Source organism: Polyodon spathula, chromosome 1 (genome assembly GCF_017654505.1).
Source record: "Polyodon spathula isolate WHYD16114869_AA chromosome 1, ASM1765450v1, whole genome shotgun sequence".
In the NCBI taxonomy this organism is placed as follows: Eukaryota; Metazoa; Chordata; class Actinopteri; order Acipenseriformes; family Polyodontidae; genus Polyodon; species Polyodon spathula.
The window spans coordinates 28,400,599-28,422,506 of record NC_054534.1 but is presented as its reverse complement, the minus strand read 5'-3'; the positions used below and the strand labels follow the sequence as shown (position 1 = coordinate 28,422,506).

Below are 21,908 nucleotides of genomic sequence, written 5' to 3'. Positions count from 1 at the left end.
AGGGATGCTGCTGGAATGTGAAGTGTTACATTGTCAATTACCTTTCCATTCCCCTTTAAGCTGCACTTTAAGTTTGTAGCACAGATTTCCCCTCCAGTGCTCCCATCATGTGTTTCCTTTAAAAGCTGTCCCTCAGAACCCACTGCAGCAAAAAAGGGCCTTTCAGAGTTAATTAAAGGAGTTCTAGCTAATCAAATAACCACATAAATATTACCTGACTTATGTTCTCTATTTACGTCTCTCTTTGCAGTTCTGAGAGAAGTACTTATTATATCAAGCATATGTTTTCCTTTAAAACCAATCTGCTACCAACATTCTTATGGAGAGCTCTCAGTTTGCAAGACTTGGGGATAGATGTACTAAGATGGGCCAAACATACTGCAATTTGCATTTTTGTGGTGACAGTTTGCAAAGTATAATTTTGTCGTATGTACTGACATAAAATATGTTTATGAAAAGAGCCGCAATATAACAATTTAAATATTTGTTGCTTTAGCGAGATCTCTAGCACACATTACGAGAGACGTGAAACATTGTTCAAAGAAATGGCAGCAGCTGAGTTGTGGTTTGCTGCAGCAGAGTGTGCCTGAAGAATAACGTATATACATGCAATGGTGCAAAAATCTAAATAACATTGTTTTTGTTAAAAGTAAACTCACCTGTACAATGCATCTGTTCCGTATTCATTGTACCTATTATATAAAGTGGTTTGCAGAAGTACTCACCCCCTACCAATAATTTATTCAAAGCTGTAGTGGTTAAACTGAACACTGTTATATGAGGAGGAGGTTAAACGTCAGCAAAACTTGCAAAGAAAATGTACAAAATGAAATTTACTGGTTGCATAAGTATTCAGCCCCTTAAGTCGGCACTTGGTAGAAGTACCTTTTGCAGCAATTACTGCTATGAGTAGTTTTGGATAGGTCTCTACTAGCTTTGCACAGTAAAACGGTAAAATATTTGTCCATTTTTCATGGGGGAAAATTGCTCCGGTTCTGACAAGTTTGTTGGGGATCATCGATGGACTGCAATCTTCAAGTCTTGCTATAAACTTTTGATTGGGTTCAAGTCAGGAATTTGATTGGGCCACTCAAGAACATGAATTCCCTTCTTGTTCAACAATTCCAGTGTGGCTTTGTGCTTTGGTTCACTGTCCTGCTGAAATGTTAATTTGCTCCCCAGTTTCAGTCTTGGCTGACTCAAACAAGTTTTCCTCAAGGATTCACCTGTACTTTACACCATCCATTTTCCCCTCTATCCTGACAAGCTTCCCAGTCCCTATTGAAGAGGAGCATCCCCATAACATGATGCTGCTACCACCATGCTTGACAGTTGGGATGGTGTTGACTGGGGAATGTGCAATTTAGACTAAAAAGCTAAATTTTTGTCTCGTTTGACCACAAAACCTTTTTCCAAATGTCTGCAGTACCATCTACAGGCTTTTTTGCAAACTCCATACATGCTTTAAGATAAGACTTTTTGAGTAATGGCTTCTTTCTTTCCACTCGTCCATACAGGCCAGCTTTGTGTAGGGGCCGGCTTATTGTTGATGTGTGAACACTGACTCCCATCTCAGACACAGAACTTTACAGATGTCTCAAGGTCATTGTTGGCTTCAGAGTGACATCCCAAACCAGATTCCTGCTTTCCCGACTGTTCAGTTTGGGAGGGCGACCTGACCTGGCTAGTGTCTGGTTAGTATGATGCATCTTCCACTTCTTAATGATGATCTTCAACGTGCAGAGAGGGATAATCAGCGTCTTTGAAATTTTCTTGTACCCTTTTCCTGCTCTGTGCCTTTCAACCACTTTATCCCTGACTAGTTTGGAAAGCTCCTTGGTCTTCATGGCTTTTTGTTGAATCACTATGTGAGTTGCAGCTTGAAAGTCTTTATATCTTGGAGGCAAATTATCTCCAAGTTAAACCACTTTGAGTACAGACAGGCTGAAACCATTTCACTAGCTTTGTGACCTTTCAAACAAATCATCTGCAGCTGAGCTGATTTAGGGGTGCAGTAGCAAAGGGGTTGAATACTTATGCAACTTTGATTAATCTGTTTTTCTCTGTAAATCTTATTTATATTCTATATGCATTATATATAAAGTATATGTAAATAAAAGGCAGTTTAATCCCATCTGAGTCTATAGTGGGGCCCCAACCATCACCCCAAGAAGCTTTTCATAATCATACAGTAGCCCTTCGCTAAACCAGACAAGTTTGCCTGATATAAGGAAGTGTCTGGTTTAAAAACAATGCAGTAAAATCACACACATATATTTACAGTTCTCGATGTGTTTTAAATATAAATCATTGTGCTGAAATAACACTAATGTGTTTCAGACTGTTGTGTGAAATTTAATTACTTTAAATTTAAAAGGAAGTTGATGTGGAAGTAAATAAGACAATTACTTCACAGAGTAATTTTAAAAGGTCCTTTATTATTTCACACACACACACACACACACACACACACGCAGTTACATACACAGATGCTATACTGCGAATAACGATATCCCTAACGGGACACAACCCAACAAGGTTACATACAAAGATTATATTAATCACAGATCAATACAATCCATGAGACGCAACTGAACTAATTCTTACCCTTCCAAGCGGATCGGGAGAGCCCTTCGACCCTGGTAAGAGAAAGCAGTTGTCTCCAAGAAATTACCGAGCAGGACTGCGCGCTAATCCTCACGGCTGACTCTCATCAGAGCAGGGGAGAACCCCGTCCTTTATAACTTACCAAGTTAGGCTTTTGCATGCGAGAGAGTAATTGGCCAGATCACTCCCTCGAGGCTCGGCCCTCTGAATAAACCATCCCTTTCCCTAGAACATTCTAACAAAAACAAGTTATATAAACGTGACAAAAACAAGTTATATAAGATACGGGGTTATTATAGGGCAAGGGCACAGATGAACTCGAACGCATTTCTAGAACTTTCTAGAACACACTTTTTTTTTTATTACACACACTAATGGGTAGGCTACACATTATATTATGTAAAACTTGTTGGTTTATGACAGGAAAAAATGTGTTGAAATGGTTTTTCTTCCCTCACTTTAGCCAACCAGCTGCTTCCCCTGATGACTGATGTGCTTTGATACGGTTTCTTTAGCAACTCATTGAGGCCCTCCCGCAGTCCTCAACTAGCAGGATTTTACCCCAAAGATGTTGCTAAGATTAAATGACTAACAGACTCCGTGATAGTAAGACTTGACAGCATTCTTATATCAAGTATGGTACCAGATGTAGTATCTCACCACAGTGAGCTGAAGTGAAGTGATGCATGGAATTATTTCATTAGCAGCTGTATAAACCATTTCAATTGCGTAATAGCAGAGCAAGGTCCTTAGACTGTGGGTCACAATTCCTAACTTGAAATGTCAAGGGGACAGACAGGGTTAGAATTCGAAGACTAGTATCCTTACCACTCTTTTACTGGAGTGGCTCTAAAGCCTGGCCTACTTTTCATTTTTTTGATATGTTTAACATGAAACTAGACTAAATGTCACTGACAGCAGCCACTAAAGTATTTGCTCTCTATAAAATTCCTTGAAGATGGGTATAATATATAACTGTTTTTTTTTTTGTATTTGACCCTTGTAATAATCTAACTATATTAATCAGTAGGCATATAGTAATAGCAATCTGAAGCCAGGTTTACTTTTATGCTATACTCGACTGTGATCAGTTTGCGTTATAGCTGCTCTTTTTACTGATATGAACAACCGTTTTTAAAGTTGCTTTTGGCTTGGTTCAGCACCACTGTTGATTAACCCTTTGCAGTCCATTTATTCAGCTCTTGTCAGGCACGTCGGGTCCAATTTATTTTCAAACATGCTGTTTAATTTTTTTTTCTGAGTAAAACAGGTTTAAAAGGCACTGAATCGCAAAATCACACTAGTACTGTATCTCCAGGCAAGCCCCACCCATTGTTCGCTGTATTTTTCACATACCTCTTTATAGACGTGCATACTGATAAATCCTCTCCTGATCATTCGTTTTATCACCAAACTCCTCAATAATGTGATCCAAGTCATTATTTTATTACTATACCATCTCAAAAAGTTCTGCAAATGTCTGTGATATTCTTTGAGTGCTATGCAGAAGCAGCTACCACCTTTGTTTATGTCCATGTTACCTCTGTAGTGCAGGGGTGGCCAACCGACATCTCCTGAGCTGCATGCGGCTCTTTTGTGGTCAAAATGCGGCTCTTTGATCTTACCATATACTTAATTACACAATGATAAGTTAGTTATTTATTTTTGTGTGTGTATTATTTTTACAAAAGTCTGAGTCCGCCCCCATCACAAACCGATCCATTTCTGACCTTAGCCAATCAGCAGCGTGGCAGCAACACTTTTTTTGTTACATAGCAACTAACCAGCAAATCATATCCACCCTTACTTTACTGTACATTCAGGACTCGAGTTACAGAAGCCTGGAAACAGTTAACTTTACTTTGAACAGGACTGGCTTCTGTTTTATTCATAATGGCAAAAAAAATAGCGAAAAAGAATATCTGAAGATGAATATCGAACCTTCTTACCGGAGTGGGAGAGTAATGTATTTTTATGTTGAACGCAATGGAAAACTCATGTGCCTTATTTTCTTAATAATAAAACATCTTATTATTAAGTATTTCACTTAGGTGTCACACTTAAGTGTATTTTTAATTTAGCTAAGGGAAAAACTTAAGGATGTTTCACAAAACATCTTAACCGCTCTCCTTAGCTAAGGGAAAACACTTAAAGGGGAACCCAAATGCATTTTCGGTTCTATAAAAAAAAAAAAAAATACTAAAAAATATTCTTCCTATTCTGATTTAATATAAAAATATAAATACTGGACTTTGTATGACACCTTTCTGAGTTACAAACGGCGTTAGAGTAGGTCTCTTTCCAACAAGAAACAGATGGTGAAATCTGACTTGTGACATCACAGAGTGAAATTGGTGGCGGAAAAGATGGCGAATATTATTTAAAATACGTTGGCGAGAAGCTGTGGTGTCACTGACTCTGCTTCTTCAGAAGTTAATGAAAGTGAAGAGTGTAATGGGGAGGGCAGTTTTCTTGATGGCAGTGGGCTCGTTGTTGGTGTGCGTGGCATGCAGCCATGTCAATTTGAGCTGTATGAAACCGAAAGCAAGCAATCAACTACATAACACAGACTAGTACGTTTTTTTTAATTTGATTTTTTATTAATACCACAACGTATATAAACTAAATACATACCAATTGATCTGAAGTAATCGGTTTTTGTTAAATGTGATTTAAAAAATAAACAAACAAACAAAAACACACTACCGTACACATTCAATGCCGGGTGCTCTGCTGTTGCACTTGAGCAAGGCAGCCTCACTATGTCTGAATTTGACAACTGACATGAAGCAGAAGAAATTGGCAGAAATAACTGGATGTGTGAAAGTAAGAAATTTAACGGTAAATCGCAGCATTCACGAGATTAAAAAAAAAAAAAAAAAAAAGATATTCCAATTTCAGAAGAGCATCACAAAAAACAGGTAAATCTATAAAAAATGTACACCAACCACATTTGTTTAAACAATTATGTTTGGTGTACATTTTTTATAGCTGTGTTCTCAACAAAAGTCAGAGCAGTATCTTGTATTTAGCAGAATTAACCATTAATCTCACTTAAGATGTTATGCAACCGGCCAAATTTTTTTTTTACGTATACATTTTTATAGTAATAAAAAACTACCAGTGCTACCGGTGTATTTGAAGAACAGGGAGAATGCATGATTTCTTCTTGTTTGGGGTTGTTAATCTGCTTCCAGCATTATACAGACATTTAAAAGATAGTATTTCGGTCAAATCAATAGTTTGTTATTAATTGTTCGTCATCCATTATATCCAAAGGATTTTTTCTCTGCAAATCCTTCTGCTAAGTGTTGCTCTGTCCTCTTCAATTTCCAAAAATGCTGCCATACCATTTTTTTTTATTTAAGGGGCCTCAATAAGACATTTATGTATTTTCACTTAGTTATCCCCTAAAGTCGTTTTGTGCAACGGTTAACTAACTTAAGGGAAATACTAATATTTACTTAATTAAGGCGTTATGCAACTGGGCACTTTTATGTCTCAGTTCAAATCTATAGCTTTATTTCACTACAAACCATGCCCGCATTGACAAAGAATTTCTAAAAGATTCTGAACTTCTGTCAAAAGTTAACACTAGAACCGCCACGATAGTCATGCGTTGTATGTTCTAATCTCCATTTAAATATGGTGTTTCTGCTATGCAAGTGTTAGATATTAAGTTCATGAATAAATCTTTTGAGTTTTATCTGAAAGTTTGTTTTTAATTTTCATATCAGAGCTGATTAAAATGTACCTGTCAAAATGACTGCTGTCGGTAAAAAGCAAAAGGATAAACGGACGCAATTGTTGACCAAATTTGGCAAACAATCTGAGACTGCGACTCTAGACTACTCCTAACCTCCTGGCCTGGAACACTGACCCTCCAAAAAAAAACCCTACTCTGAAGGTGAGTTTGTAAAAACTTGCTTTAGGGATGTTATTGCTATCCTATGTCCAAACAACAATCAACTGCAAAAGCAAATTTCAGAAATATCAGCTCTCACATCACACGGTAGAGTATAGATCTCAGATCTAAGTAGTGACCTTACTACAATGTGCATAGTAAAGAATGCTATACACTGAGTATAGATCCTGCCCCTATGTGGTATAAGAAAGCAAACGATAGTTAGCTACTCACTGAAATAAGAAGCAAAAACAAAACTATTTTTTTATATATAGTGAAAATGTATTTGTTTGTATATCAATATTACATTTAATAGTGTGTGTGTGTGTGTGTGTGTGTGATAGTAATTGTAGTAAAACATATCAGTGAAATGCTAAATTAACCACTTTTAAAGTTTGTGGCTCTTTGTCACTGTATATTTCATTTTGTTGGCTCTTGGTTTGTGAAAGTTTGGTCACCCCTGCTGTAGTGCATGGGGCTATGAGATATGTCTTATTTTTATTTTATTTTTTTTTCAGCTTCAGTCAGCTCCTATCGGTCTCACTCGGCCATTGAATGGTTTTCTCTGCTTTTTGCGGAGAAAAAATGACTAGAGACCTGTGCTTTATGTCTTTTTGATGATGTCAGACAGGGTCCGACATCGGACTGAAAAGAGAAAATTGTAATGTCGGACCTGGTCCGACATAGGACCGCAAAGGGTTAAAGTTGGTCCTAAATGCAGATTCCACAGTGCATACTGTAGATGCATCGGATAACATGGGTCTGCTGTCACAAGTATATTAAAAGCAAGTACTTCAAATGTCATCGTATTTGTATGTTCTACTTTTCCCTTGTCTTATTCTAACGTTTGAAATGCTTGAGAGTGAATCTGGGTTCTGGTGCTCCAATATTTAGTTGTGAGTGTGTGAGCTCGTCTGGAGTATTCTAACCAAAACAGGTTTCCTCATTTCAGTCAAATCATGTGGAAATGTGTGACCTTCACCCTACCCAATGAGGAAATCTGTTCAGTCCTAGGCAGTTAGCGTTTTCCAGACAAGCTCACAGACAGGTCATAACTGAATATTGGATCAGCAGAACACAGAAAGACTGATCATAACGGGAAATACAAAAATATCAAGGGAATAAATACAATAAAATTAGATTTGAAGCATGCTCTTGCCTTATGAGTGGCCTGGGTGAAGGACAGCTGACAACAAATAACTTACCTGTTGCTCCATGCATGCTCTGAGAGCAGCCAATAGACTTAACATTAACAATATGAAAGCAGATTTGACAATTTATATGCATGAATGATAACAGTAACACTACATTGTGTTTCTAATTAATGTGTATTTACATCGCAATTACTTAGTAAATACATGTGTATTACAATGTTATTATGCATAGTTACAGCGTATTTCATGTGTAAATTGTTTTGCACTATATATACAAGTACACAATTGTATCAGAAAAGGGTTGGGGATAGTGTTTGTGTTACCATGTTAAAAAAAAAAAAAAAAACTAACTAAAATAGGTAACTAATGTGTAAATACACAGTAATTAAAGACAATGTAAAGTGTTAACGATAAACATTCAATGAGTTTTATGCTGATCAATTTAGAAATAGCTCTTTTTAGCAAAGTGATTACATCTGAAATCATTGAAGGTTTTTTTTATGTACTTTTTTTATTCAGCATGTCCTTGTAAACACTAGCAGTAATAAGGAGAGGCTTTGTCTGTGGGACCTTGTTCAATATTTAATAGGAGAACTGTCTGGCACAACAAATTCCCAGCACACACACACTTGCAGTAAAGACCAACTTCAATACCAAGCTGCTGTTTAATTACATTGTTTCAGCCCTTATATTGTTTTCTTCATTCTTTTTTAAAATATGTTTGCATAACTAAAAAGAGCCATTTTCAGTGTAATTAGATTCGGATGCATTTGCATGTTTATGTTACCAGTTTTTCAGCAAAGTGAAGAGTCAGCTTTGTTGTATAATGGTGTAGTCAGTGGTAATCCTCCCAGATAAAACAATTCAAGACCTTCTGATCATGTGGCTCTCTTAGTGTACAAAGTGCATACTTACTTAATCTGGCAACATTGCCATTCGTTATACTTGATTTTCTGTCTATACAGATCATCTATTCATATAATTGCAGTTAATGTGCTGTTTCTAGAGATATAACAACTTTTCAATACAAAATGGGCTAATTAATAAAATAGGGCCCAGTTTCACGAATATATTTGAGCAAGTTAAGCAAGTCACAGAAGTGCTTTGTAAAACTGATCCAGGTATATGTTCTAATAACGTTTTAAAGTTTTCTCTTATATTTGTTTTTTACAAAGTTACCTTAGTTCATGTATACATTCTACTACACTTTGAGTACAATGTGAAAGTGTAGACAGAATGCAATCCGTTTTACACAATAATTTGCAGGTTAATCCCACTACAGGATGTAAAAAGCTGAAGTGACCGCCTCTGTTCACTCTGTTGACATGGCTGCCATGATTCCATTGCTAATAGATAACCTTTCATCGATCCACATTTGCAAATGTCTTCTATTCCTTCTCTCAGCATGACTCATCCCCTAATAGAAACCGGAGTAGTGTTTTTTTGTTGTTGTTTCTTGAGTAGCTTCCAATAGAATTGGAGAGTGAATGCTTTTCTTGCAGTGTTACAGTTCTATGCAATTCACTTACAATTTTAGTGTAGGGCAGCAGGCCATCTTATCCTAAAATAAAAGGTTTGATGCTGCATTGGAGTGGAATACAGGGTGAGCAAAAACCTTTACGAAGCACAAAGGAATCATACTATAGTACACTGTGTACTGCATAAAAGCAGGTAATAATGTCATTTTATTAGATTATACAGTGTATTTGAAATTATATATAATCTGTGATATGACGTTGGTGCAAAACTTTCTCCAAAAGATATGGTATGATTAGCTAAATAATAATAATAATAATAACAATAATAATAATAATTTTATTCTGCAGTTTCTGATTGATTTTTTTATTGTTATGTTAGCTAATATCCTAAAATATGACTTAATATCCTAAAACTGTAAAGTATAAGCAAGTACTTTTATGATTTCCCTTTAGTTTAAGACTGACTATAATATTTTGTTAAATACCAGTCTGCAAGTAAAGATATTTGTTTTATATGTGCTGTAATACCTAAAACATGACACACTGTATTGAATTCCCTAAGATAAAGTACATTTACTGAAAATGCTTTCTCAAAAGACATCAGATGAAATCGTGTTTTATAGGAAAACAAATTAATTTTCTGCTATACTGAATTTTGATCAAAGAGGTGTGGAGCTTTGGAGTTTAAATCAAATCTAGATATAAAATGTATAGGCTATTTATAAACACTACAACTGGCACTGCTGACAGAAATGGTGTTTACTTTTATTACCAGTATCCTTCAGTGAACAGATTGCCTAGAGTGAACTGTAAATAAATCCATTACTTCAAAGTGATTACATTTTTTCATGTATCAGTGTAAGTTATATTCAAGTATAACATGCAAAATAATCAAAACTTGTTCTATGAAGGTTTACTTCAAAGATTTTTAAACAATTATTATTAGACAAATAGATTGTATATTATAAACAAATATGTACTGTACAACTTATAGATGTTGTCAAAGCTTTACAGATATAAGTCATGTTTTATATAATTAAGGGGCTATGTATTTATTTGTGAGATTTTAAATGATATTGTTACAATTTTAAACGTATTTTTAGTGGCTGTATCATATTTTATCCTAGCGTTATATTATAGAATGTACAGTACACCCAAGAGTGTTTGCTATGACTCAAGACTGAACAAATTATGCTAGCAAATTATTATTCAAAACAGTTACATGCTCGATTATGTTTAAATGAAGGTAAGGATACATAGCAGTGTGTATAGGGTAGGTATATCTAGCTTGTGGGATACATAAAAATAAGTGGAATAACATGCTTACCGGGACTAGTTTCAAATATGTGTTTTATGCAACTTTAAAATGTCTGTAATAATTTCAGATTGCTATTATTGTTTTGATTTGAACCCCGATTTCCCTGTGAAAGAATCTAGTCAAGAAATGCCTCTTACCGATCTGCCTGTGTCTTGTTTAAATTCCAGCAAAGTGACAGGCTGAGCCCAAGGTTATCTCTAAAAAGACAAAGAGGCCATAAACAGGGTTAGAAAATAATTTGCTTCGAAGTATAGTCTGCTGACAATAAAGGTAAACATCCGACAGGTAAAATAAGCCCAAATGAACTGATTTAATATAAAAAGTGTACTAGTTTTATTGCTATTTATATTAAATATATCTGTATAAACAGAATATTGAATGATTGTGTGTGGTATACGTTTTTTATTCGCCTGAGGTCAAATACTAGTCAAAGACAAATACAAAACCATATTGGCATGTGCTGAGTGGCATTACCCTAATACCCTGAAGATGCACAGAATGAGAGCTTCATAAATCAGACTAATACAGCAGGTTATATTCGTCACAATAAGGTGCTGTTTTACTTCTTGTTGCAGAAGAGATTGTGAGCTATAGTTTGATAGGAAATCCAGATGACTGCTTTTAAGGAGAAGAAAAAGCGATATTGCTGATTTTTTCATGAATGAGATCTTATTACATGCACACTGATTGAATAAATGCAGACTTTCTGACAGTGCTCATCATAGTACACCTTAAACATTTCCATTTTTCTTCATGTTTACAAACCATATCAGACATGACAATAACCTTGCATTATGCCTTTGAGGATTTCTGCACAAAACCTCCCATTTCTAGTTTAAGCTGTTTTTAATTTGTCTTTAAACTGAGCAGTCTTTTAAATTGCTATTACCTGGTAATACATGCATTTGACTCAAATCTTGTGCCAACCTTTTACAGTGCATATAGATATGAATTCAGTTGTTGCATTTCTTCCCTGTAAATTCACATATAAATATAAAAGCTCTTTTGCTTGCAAAGCATGAGTAGCAGAAGCTAGCAATTAACACAGAATTGGAGTTCACCAAAAAAAAGGGATTACTGTAAAGTTTTCATAAATTAGCATGTCACAAGTAATTTATGCACTCACAAGGTTGAGGGGGAGACAATAATGCAGTTAAACACATAGGTAGAGGTACCAAAACAGTATGGCATTCCTGTCAGGCTGATACAGCTTGGGTCTCTGAGTCTTCCTTGTTTATTTTCACTTGCTTTCTCATTTCTGTGTCTCAGAGAATGCGTGTGTCAGGGTGGCATTTTTATCACTGGATAATTTTTTAACCCCAATGGCATGGCTGAATGAAATTGATGCAGTCAGTGTACAGACTTCTTGCATTCTCAAACCTGAAATTTGAATAAAAGCGATCATTTTCTTTGATAACAATTTATATAAATATACTGTAATAGTTAACATGTGGAATTAGATATGAAAGGGGCTTCTGCTTCTTTTCAGGGTTTATTACTGTTTATTTTTCAGGCTTTTTGTGATTGGTGATTCTCAGAGCTTTTATCTTCTATACCCTTGAAGAGGGAGGGTTTGAGAGTGCTCAAATGAAATAACAGAACAGATGGGAATCACAGTGCACACTGTACCTCTATTGTAACAAAACAGCTCCTTGAATGGGGGAAGGTGAATGCAAAATAAGCCGTAGTCTCTCGTGTGCTTTCAGTGTTTAATTTGATTTGTTTCAAGGGGTTTTTATCAGTGTTTATAACCTAACATCACAGGATCTGTACGCACGAATGATCTGTCACAAACTATAAGTGCAGAATATACAAGCTTTAGTTAGTTTTTCTGGGTATTTGATTGCTTATCATGGCCTGTCTTATGCGGCCGCATAAAATGTGCTCATTTCAGTTCTGAAGTGCTCTTAATGACATAAACACTGCATGCTGTCAAATCACTGTTTTTTTTCTTTCTAATTTGCATATTCATTAGTGACCTGTTTTGTCTAGTTATTACTGGGAGTCACAGTATAGAGGGCTTCTTATCGTGCATAACTCAAGGATTTCAATATTACCTCACACTAGATGCCTGTGTAGTAGATTTTGACAGTTCTTGAAAAACTGAGATACATTATGTTTTCCTTTTTGGGGTCATAAATATTTTTAGTGGTGTCACAGCTGGAAAGAAAAACTGAGCTGTACTGCGTACAGAACATTTCTGTCATATGGAATTGAGCTCATGCATCCCTGACATGAGAAAATATATTGAGGTAGTTACACAATAAGTGACGAGATACGACTTTATAACCCTACACCGGTAGTAAAGAACTATTTGTACAAGTTATTTATTTTTTCTTTTCATGTAAAATTTCTTAATCATGATACCATTTTCGATGTCTATGGTCTCAACACAATACTAATATTTTCTATTTGAGCACTGGGATCTTCTTGTCATAGAGTGGCTGTGAATACCTCTTCCTATCCTCCAAAGAGAGAGTTCATGACCGCAAAAGTACCAATCTGAATTAAATGAACATTTATTTTATTACTGTATGTCCCAGCCATAGAAACTGTCCCCCAAAGCTACACCACTGTCTAGTTAGTGAGTTTCCATGTTGTGCTGAACATATTTAAAGCACAGGAATGTGTAAAGGGTCAATTCAAATGACTTAAATGTGTAAAATATTAAAAAGTGGTTGTAGTTACCAAATGAATTCCATAAATCGTACCTCTTCAACCAGCTTCACCGTCTCTTAAACCAGCATAATCTGTATTGGAAAACAGCATTTTTAACCCCCAGTGTCTTTGTTCTCCAGCTGGGATGAGTAGGGTTTGCTAAAAGAAAGAGGCCTGTGACCAAGATGGAAACTGGTAAAGTAAAATATTTAGTTTAGTATATTCTGCAAGCTGTAAGTTTTGTTTTTTCGTTGTTTAGTACAGTTTTATTGTGCCTGTGTTGTTTAACAACACTGAGTTGTACCACTGCTGGTAGCTTGGTGGTGGCGCATGGTATTGTAACAGATTTGTTGTGTTTGTAAATGAATAACATTTGGACACAATGTTTTCAACCAGCCCTTCTGTGTCTGCCTCACTCTCTCAGTTCAAATTATAAATAGAGTGGCAAACCTGTAATGTCAGGCAAATCATGCAAACCAAGCAACACACAGAAAAACAGGTTCCCATAACCCCCAACCCATTAATTAGCCTAATAGAACTCTTCCAAAACCCCACTGACATAAACAAGGTGCAGTGCACTGCCAACCACCTGTCATTTCACAAAACACACTCCCACTGCATCAAATACTGTAGGCCTATCAGCAGTGCAGACAGTATACTGTACTGTATGTCTGCATATATAATAAGGGGGGAAAAAAACCTTAATTGTCCCAGGCCATGTAGACTTGCTATGCCTCTGAACTGAAGCTTTATATGAAAGCACATCATCTGTGATTAGTAATTTCGTCCAACTCCAATTTAAAAAAAACAACAAAAAAAAAAACTACTGTGACTGGAGCTGTCAACAAAGCTTCAATAAATCACTTAATTATTTGCATGGTCTTAATTTCAAGCAACATGACATATTTCAAGCAACTTGCATTGCACTTAGGCAATTGCTGACCCTCCAAAAACTTTATACCTCTTCTTACAAGGTGCAAACCATTGTAGATGTGAGTAACAAATTGCTGTATGAGAGCACACATCTGCAGAGATCTGTCATTGGCTTCAGGGTGGCTGCTGTGGTGCACTTCCTGATGCGGCGACATCAGAAGACCCCACATATTCAATCCCAGGATCACTTTGTTTAGGATGCTGTGCTAAAGTGTTAGCGTCTCAATTCGCAGGTCATCCTAGACCTAATTGCGAAACTGAGGGATGAGCTAGACCCCAGCGTCAATCTAGGGATTGCTATCCCTGCACATGTGAAAGTGCTGTGTTTCCTTTCAGACCACAGTTGGAATGTTTGGAGGGATAGTCCAATTCACCTTTTCCAGACTGCTAGGCACATTTATGGATGTCATGCTGAAAAGAGCAGGCCAATACATATAATTTCCTAAGGATACTAGCATAACTGATGTAGGCTTTGCTAAGCCACTTCGTTTCATGCTGAGTGACCTCAGCCGTAAGGACTCGGCTCCTGCTCAGAAACAAAAAAAAATAATTTTTTTCTGTGCATCAAGAAGACTTTGCTGCCCTACTCTAGTTTCTTGGAAGTTTTACATTAGAAGTTGTGATTGAGTGCTTGAAGTAATGGGTGCATAGCTGATTGTTATAACTAAGAGCTTTCAAATTATGTGTATTGTTTTCATCTAGCTGAAATATTGGATCAATTTTACAGCTTGTTGTTGCCCGTAAGGATTTATGCATGTCACACTTCATACACTAACATATATCTGGAAAACCTGTAATCCAATTGTCATCAAACTTGACATTAACATTGTTTAACATTACTTATTGAGAATATCAGATTCTGGGGATATATGAGGTTGCCTGACTGTCTGTACATTTGTTCATAATACTTTACTATCTGGAGAATATGAAATTGTGATTAAACCTGTCATTGCTGTTCTGTACATACAGTTGATATGTTGAGATCATCAACTTTTTCATCATACTGACAGTTTTAATTTAGAATTTACAGCAACTTAACAAAACTTCAAGCACATTGTAAGAAATAATGAAACTGATAAACAATGTTAGTTTTGTCAACTATATATGATGGTTTAGTGTACAATAGACAATTTTATTGAACAGAGTCGCATCACCCTGGGCTGCAGTGAGATTGATAGAACTAAGCACCAGACAATGCATTCACTTTCAGTTTTGTAGATTCCAAAACACATCCTTTTAATGATGTCATTTATGACCCTTCCTCACTATACCTGTGTACGTGGTAAATTTCCAAGCCCACCAACACCCCAGACAACCAAGGCCCCTCACATTCCTTTGCATCTGTTATCTCTGAGATTCTCTCACCCCTCCATACAACCAAGCAGAGCAGAACAGAGGATCCTTCACAAATGCCCATAAATGGTCATATTTGGTCTCCCTCTAATCAATCTGCAATTCCAAAATACCCCACCTAAACACTGTGCTCTCTCTTCATTGAAAGTACCATACATTCCAAATATTCTAACAATATGAAAATGGACTATTACATTTCCTTACACACATTGTTAAATATTCTTTAATTCTTAACAAACTGAAAAATGTATAATTGATACCATATTACAGTAAAAAACAAAAAACTTAGTAATAAACATGGACTTGGTACCCAATCCATCATCAATATGCAAGACACCCACATTCTGACATAAAAATAAAACACAAACATACTAAAATGCAATTAAAGCTTAAAGAATGTGAAGTAAATATTGTACAATACCTCTGTGGTAATGGGTAGTGTAAGTGCATGTGATTGCAATTTGAACCCTCCTTTGCTGTTTTGTTTTCCAGTACCTATTAACAAAAACACCAACACTGCTGAACACAGCAGTAAAACCCTTTGCTATGTGACCTTTATTACTTTGCAGAGATCATCATCTTAGTCAATTTAAAAAGTTCTTGGTGAGGTTCAGTGGGATATTATTTAGATTCCATTGAGATTCCTCCAAGGTGTTTGATTTTTTAAATTCATGACTGGAATCTTGCTTCTTCTGTTAAGCAAAAAAGCCCAGCCAGATCATTTACACTGCTGTTCAATAATGCATGCCTCTGGATCTTTATGCAGTGTAGCATTTTGCCCATTCGCTGTTTTTTTTATTGCATTGGCTGAAATGTTTTCGGAAATAATAGCCCAGATTCTGTGAGTAAAATGCTTTATATCTTTGGATTATTCCTCCATACATACATTACAAATTGGCGAATATAATGCAAAATGATAGTAAGGAAGAACTAGGGATGTGACTCCCCCAGATTCAATCTGGAGGCTGGGATGATGTTGAGTAGCTCATTTAAAGAACTAAAAAAATGTTGTCTGAGGCAGGCTGAAACATCTTTAATTGGAATTTTAGGCAAATGTAACCCCATTTCAATAATATGCTTATCCCCACTGATCATTTACATATAAAAAATGAAGAAAAAACTCTGTTTGTTAACATGTTGACCTATGGAGTTCGAGAAGTTGCCTGTCAAAACTTCAGAAAACCCATATATGCATTATAAAATAGATACCTAGATCGGAAACTTGGCACAATTGCACTTGCATACAAATGAATACATAGTTAACATCTTTATTCAGTGGTATTCAAATCTGCAAAGTTAAATTTTACTTGCATAGCATGTAATGGATCTCCTCTCAGTGGCTGTTGGGTTAATAATACTAACATCAGCATAGGACCCATACCGCTCGGCTGTAAAGCTTGCTCTTTAGAGCAAGTAAGATGTCTGTCTTTCAGCTGTATGGTTTCCAGCCCTTGCCTTTCTGTTCAATTCAGTGGGTTGAGATGCCAATTCATTACAAGAGACGACAGTATTGTATTGCATTTGTGTTTGCATTTGTGTTTACTGTATATTCACTTATTGATAGTCCAGGATTGTTGACGACTGTGTAACTGTGTTGCTTTTCTATCAAGTGGATACAACATCATTGCTCACATTGGAGAATAATCGATCATGAGCAGGGAACAAGGCAAGGCCATTAGCTCCATTGCCAGTACACTGTTAACTACAGGCAGTATCTGACTGCTTCTTTAATGACCCCCTTTTTACTGTGCAGTTTGTGCAGTGAATTATCTGTGGATGTTCTTTGTTCCAGATTTCAGACGATTCTTTAGAGTCCCCGGAACAGGGACCATTACAAGGAATGGAGCCATACCTGGTGAGGAGGCTGTCTTGTCGAAATTTGCAGTTGCCACCACTGGCCTTCAGACAAGCAGAGCAGTATGACTGGGATAGAAAGCCTGAAGCAGAGTGCCTACAGAGGCCAACCTCCCTTCCCCTCAGAACTCCTCTGATTGCTATAACAGCTGCAGACACCAGCAGGTAAAAAAGGCAGTTTTTTTTTCAATTATATGAGCAAGTTTATGTTATCATAGAGCATCTACTTCATATCTGTGGAACCCAAGGAAACAAATATTTAACCTTTAAAACGGGTTAAAATAATATGCTAAATATATGCAAGTGCAGGATCAATGAAGTTTGGACTTTGTGACACACTGTATTGTACACAGAAAATAACAATTTAATACTGTGGTCCTCAAAGGTGGGCCCGTGGACACATTTGTGTCTGTGAGACCAGAGTGTTACCATGAATACTGCAATACTGATGTATTGGGAAGGGAACTAAAGTCATTACAGTTTAGTTGGAGCTCTTAATCTCTGCTTTTATAAATCTTATTTTGTTGTCATTTTGTTTTACATTTTGGGATAAGTAATTAGTTAAATGTCACAAGAGAAAAATTATCATGCCTTCGACCTTATGAGAAATATACAAATGTGCCCGTGGCCAAAATAATTTTAAGACCAGTGATTTAGACAGTCTGTTTTTTATTGCATTGTGTTGTTGAGGAACGCAGTGGATTCAAACCAAAGCTAACTCACATTCCAGTGAAGTATAAGGTACCTTGACACTTCTCATTGAATGTTGCCACAGGCAAGTTTTGAGTGGGATCAAATTGTATGAAGGCAGACCATTGTTAAATGTAGTTTAAAAATGCAGTATGGAAGGATTAGACTGAGTAGCCCAAGATCTTCCCCTCCATCGGTCTGGAGCCACCCTCAGTTGAAGTGCCACCTCTGATATTAGAGGTCAACCAGTGTAGGATGATGGAGGACCACCGACTCCCAGAAGAGAAAGACTATTGAGAGCATTTAATGTAAAGTGGCCTTGGTCTTTATAGTATTGGTTAGCCAATAGGATTAGCATGTTTTCTTCATAATTTATTTATTTATTTAACCTTTATTTCGTATGGAGAGATAAACTCATTGTGAACAAACTCATTTACAATAATGAACTGGCCAAGAGGTTTGCACTACAACATGAAAAAAAAATATATATATACACACACACAATAGAAACATGCTAATTCACTTTTTTTTTTTACAATAGCAGTTAAAACTTGATAAAATCACATAATTAGCAAGCACAAACATCAATCAGCAAAGAAGTTAACCTACGGCTAAAGGCTTCCATGGAAAGAAAGCTGTGTAACTTTAATTTAAGTTGCAATGCATTCCAGTCGCTGGCTGCAGCGAACCAAAATGAGTTGCGACCAAAAGCTGTAGATGGCGCCAATTTAATCAATTCATTGGAACGTAAATTATAAATTGAGAAAGATTTGTAGTAATTTTACCAAGCAAAGTTCTGTACCTCAACAAAAACCAGTGAGTCAGACGTAAAGAAGGACAGTTAATCAGGGAGTAAAGATCACAGTGGTGAGTGTGATAAGGAGCACCAGTCACAAATCTTACAGTGGAATGATATATAGGACATCAAGCATCCCAAGAGCCTTTTTAGAAGCCATTTTTAAATTTACATTGCCATAATCAAAAATAGGAAGGACGGACATTTGAACTAGAGTGTCCTTGGTAGAATGAGTAAAACAAGACTTGATATGATATAGAAACCCATGATATAGAAACCCAAGTCTAGATTTGACCTTAGCTTATATATTATCAGTATGTATATTACAAGTTAATGCAGTATCCAACCAAAGACCCAAGTATTTGTAAGTTGAGATTTGCTCCAATTCAGTCTTACTGAGAGTTAAAATCTTGTGGTCACCGTTACAGATTCTACTGCCATTTTTTTCTATTAAACACCATAAATTTTTTGTTTTATCAGTGTCCAGCAGAAGATGCAGATCAGAAAATGCCTGCTAAACACTTTCAAAACCAAGTTGCAGATCAGACACAACTAGTGTTCTCAAGTCATTAAACATATGTATTTCACATCAAAATATAGAAATGTTGGCTTTGGAAACGTTTCAGTTTAATATGGCTTGGTCTAATAGTCTTTAAAGGAGGGCATAGTTCACTACTTACATGGAACTATGTACTTTCAGCATATAACTTCAGGGATAAGGCTTCTGAGATGCTCTGTTTTCCCCTTCATTCATAAATAATGCAGTGTTCTTATAGATTTTTCAGTTCAAAGATTTGGCAGATATGCTTTTTAGGAATGCATACAAATATAAATGTCTGTTTCTGGGGAAAAAAAACAAAACAAAACAAAACATGCAGACACCTAAAGTTTTCAGGCTGTGGGAAAAGGAAATTGGTCCTGTTATACTTTATGTTGTTAAGGGATATTGCCACAGTCAAACCTATTTAATATTCACACTGTAAATGTCACCCTCTGTTTATCATCACCATATTAAAATATCATGGCCAGAAAAAAAGAAAAAAAAAATGGAAATCAATAGGGAAAAGCACTTGATAAAATAAGTTTAGTTATTGTCACACTAATATTGCTACCTTTTAACAGTTCTAAATCTTATGTCCAGTCCACTTAATATCACTTTTGCAAATAAAAGCATAAGATTAAAAGGGGTACATGTCAATTGGTAAGTTGCAGTAATGTATTGAAGTACTGTGAAAAAAATACGGTAGCACAGTGTGGCATTGTGACAGTGATGACTGGTGGATGAATTCAGACACGGAACAGAAACCACAAACTGCCACTACTGGGGTAATGAATGTGCTCTTCAAAATAAAACAGTTTAAACTAAACAAAAGACTTTTCAAAATCAAAAAGGCACATGGGCCAAAACAAACAAAACATAAAATAAAAAGAACACTAAATCCAGCAAGTATCGTTCTGGTTTTAAAGCCAGCTCGAGAAGCAATTGTTTTCTTTTCAGTTATTTCTCTTTACCTCCTCTCTCTCTTTCCCCCCGCAGCCAAACTGTAGGTATTTTATATTCTGTCCGAGGGGTTAACTAGCTATTAGCAATTAATTAATTAATTAATCTTATTACCGCTCGGCCAGAGTCTGCACGGGTTTACTAATTCAGCGTGACTGTCGGCTAGCTAAACAATCAGTAGTTGACAGTCGCACATTCTCATGAGGCAATTAAAACATAAACAAATAATGACAGACAGCATCTTGCTCATCCGGCCAAATATATAATACAAAAACAAAATAATACATATTCACCTGGCGGGGGTGTAACCTGTCACAGGCATACAGAGCACTGCAATATGCATTTTACAGCTAAATTGTGTGTTTAATTATTAAAATGTATTTTACATGTACTGTATCAACTTTTCTGTGTAATGCCAGGATATTGATGAACTTCTAGTAAAAGTTGCCTCAGTTTTAGCTTTTGTTCTTATTGTCTGAGGTCTTTATATACCTATAATAAACCAATTTATGTAAAGCTTAGAATTAACTCTCTCCTGATTTGGGGTTTTTGTTGTGGTTGATAATCCTATTAATAGCTGACTAAAACCTTCTGGCTCATACAACTTCAGTGTAAAAAGACTGAATGACTCTGTAACAGGGAGAGATCTGTGTTGACTCTGCTGGCGAATTCACGGGCTGCAGGAAGAGGGCGGCAGTCATCCAACAACCGCCTGCGAGTCATGGCAGTGACACGGGGAGGTGGGAAAGTGGGTGTGTGGACTTTCCCCCTCTCTGAATGGCTGAGAGGCGTGTCTTGGGAGATTGTTAATTTATAGGGCTAACACTCTGTTGTTTCCTCAGATCTGCCCTGTTAAACGCGTCGAGAGTGCGGAAGCGCCGGTCAACTACCAAGAACCAGTGGGAGAGAAAGAAACGGAGGTTCAGAGCGAGACATTGAGGGCGGGGAACCCTTGGGCAGACCCCTGATTAGTATATCAGAGCAGGCTAGTGGGCCGGCAGTGTAGGACGGTGATCCGGGTCGCATGGGCAGCAACGACTGGGATATCGCTGCAAAGTGCAACACCTTTTCTTTGTAGTTTTTGTTACTGTTTTATTTTCCCTGTTTCTTTGTGCCTTCTGTTTTGAATTATTGTTTCAAAGCACCTACAAGGGCGCTGGTATTGTGTACCATCGCTTGGCATGCCCGTGGTTCTGTTTACCATCGTTGGTAAATCAGACCATGGACCCACAGCGCCATCTGTGGGATTAAAGAAAAGACAGCACCCTGAAATAAAACTGGGCACCTGTGCGTTTTTGCCAAATTCACCTGTCTATCTCCTGTGTCAGTGAATTACCCCCCACTCTTCCACACTCCTCAATAGTTATAAGGTCAGTAAACCTTCCAGTCTCACAACTGATGATGTAGCCACACCGAATCACCACAAAACAAACAAGTTCCTCAGAAAGATGAGTGACTTAATACAGTATCTTAAGCTCTCAAACAAATACATCAAATAGTCCAAGCCCTACTGTGGAAGGGCATGGGTATTCACTGACATGGGAGACAGAAAGATGTAGCTGGAAACACCACACAGGTGCATAGTTTTATTTAATTCCTTCTTTTTAATTCTTATTTTAGCCCACAGAGGGCGCTGTTGTCCTTGGCTTGAGTACTGACGAC

At 36.7% G+C, this 21,908-nt stretch overlaps 1 protein-coding gene across 3 annotated transcripts in view; it reads left to right on the top strand.

Moving 5' to 3' along the window:
- The window catches only part of LOC121316796 (cAMP-specific 3',5'-cyclic phosphodiesterase 4D-like), a 373,613-nt gene that overhangs the window by 57,132 nt on the left and 294,573 nt on the right, over positions 1-21,908 (top strand). For all 3 annotated transcript variants that reach the window (XM_041252005.1, XM_041252014.1, XM_041252022.1), the window contains one exon: positions 17,198-17,424. In XM_041252005.1, coding sequence (XP_041107939.1) covers positions 17,198-17,424 — 227 coding nt within the window. The remainder of the gene's footprint in view (positions 1-17,197; positions 17,425-21,908) is intronic.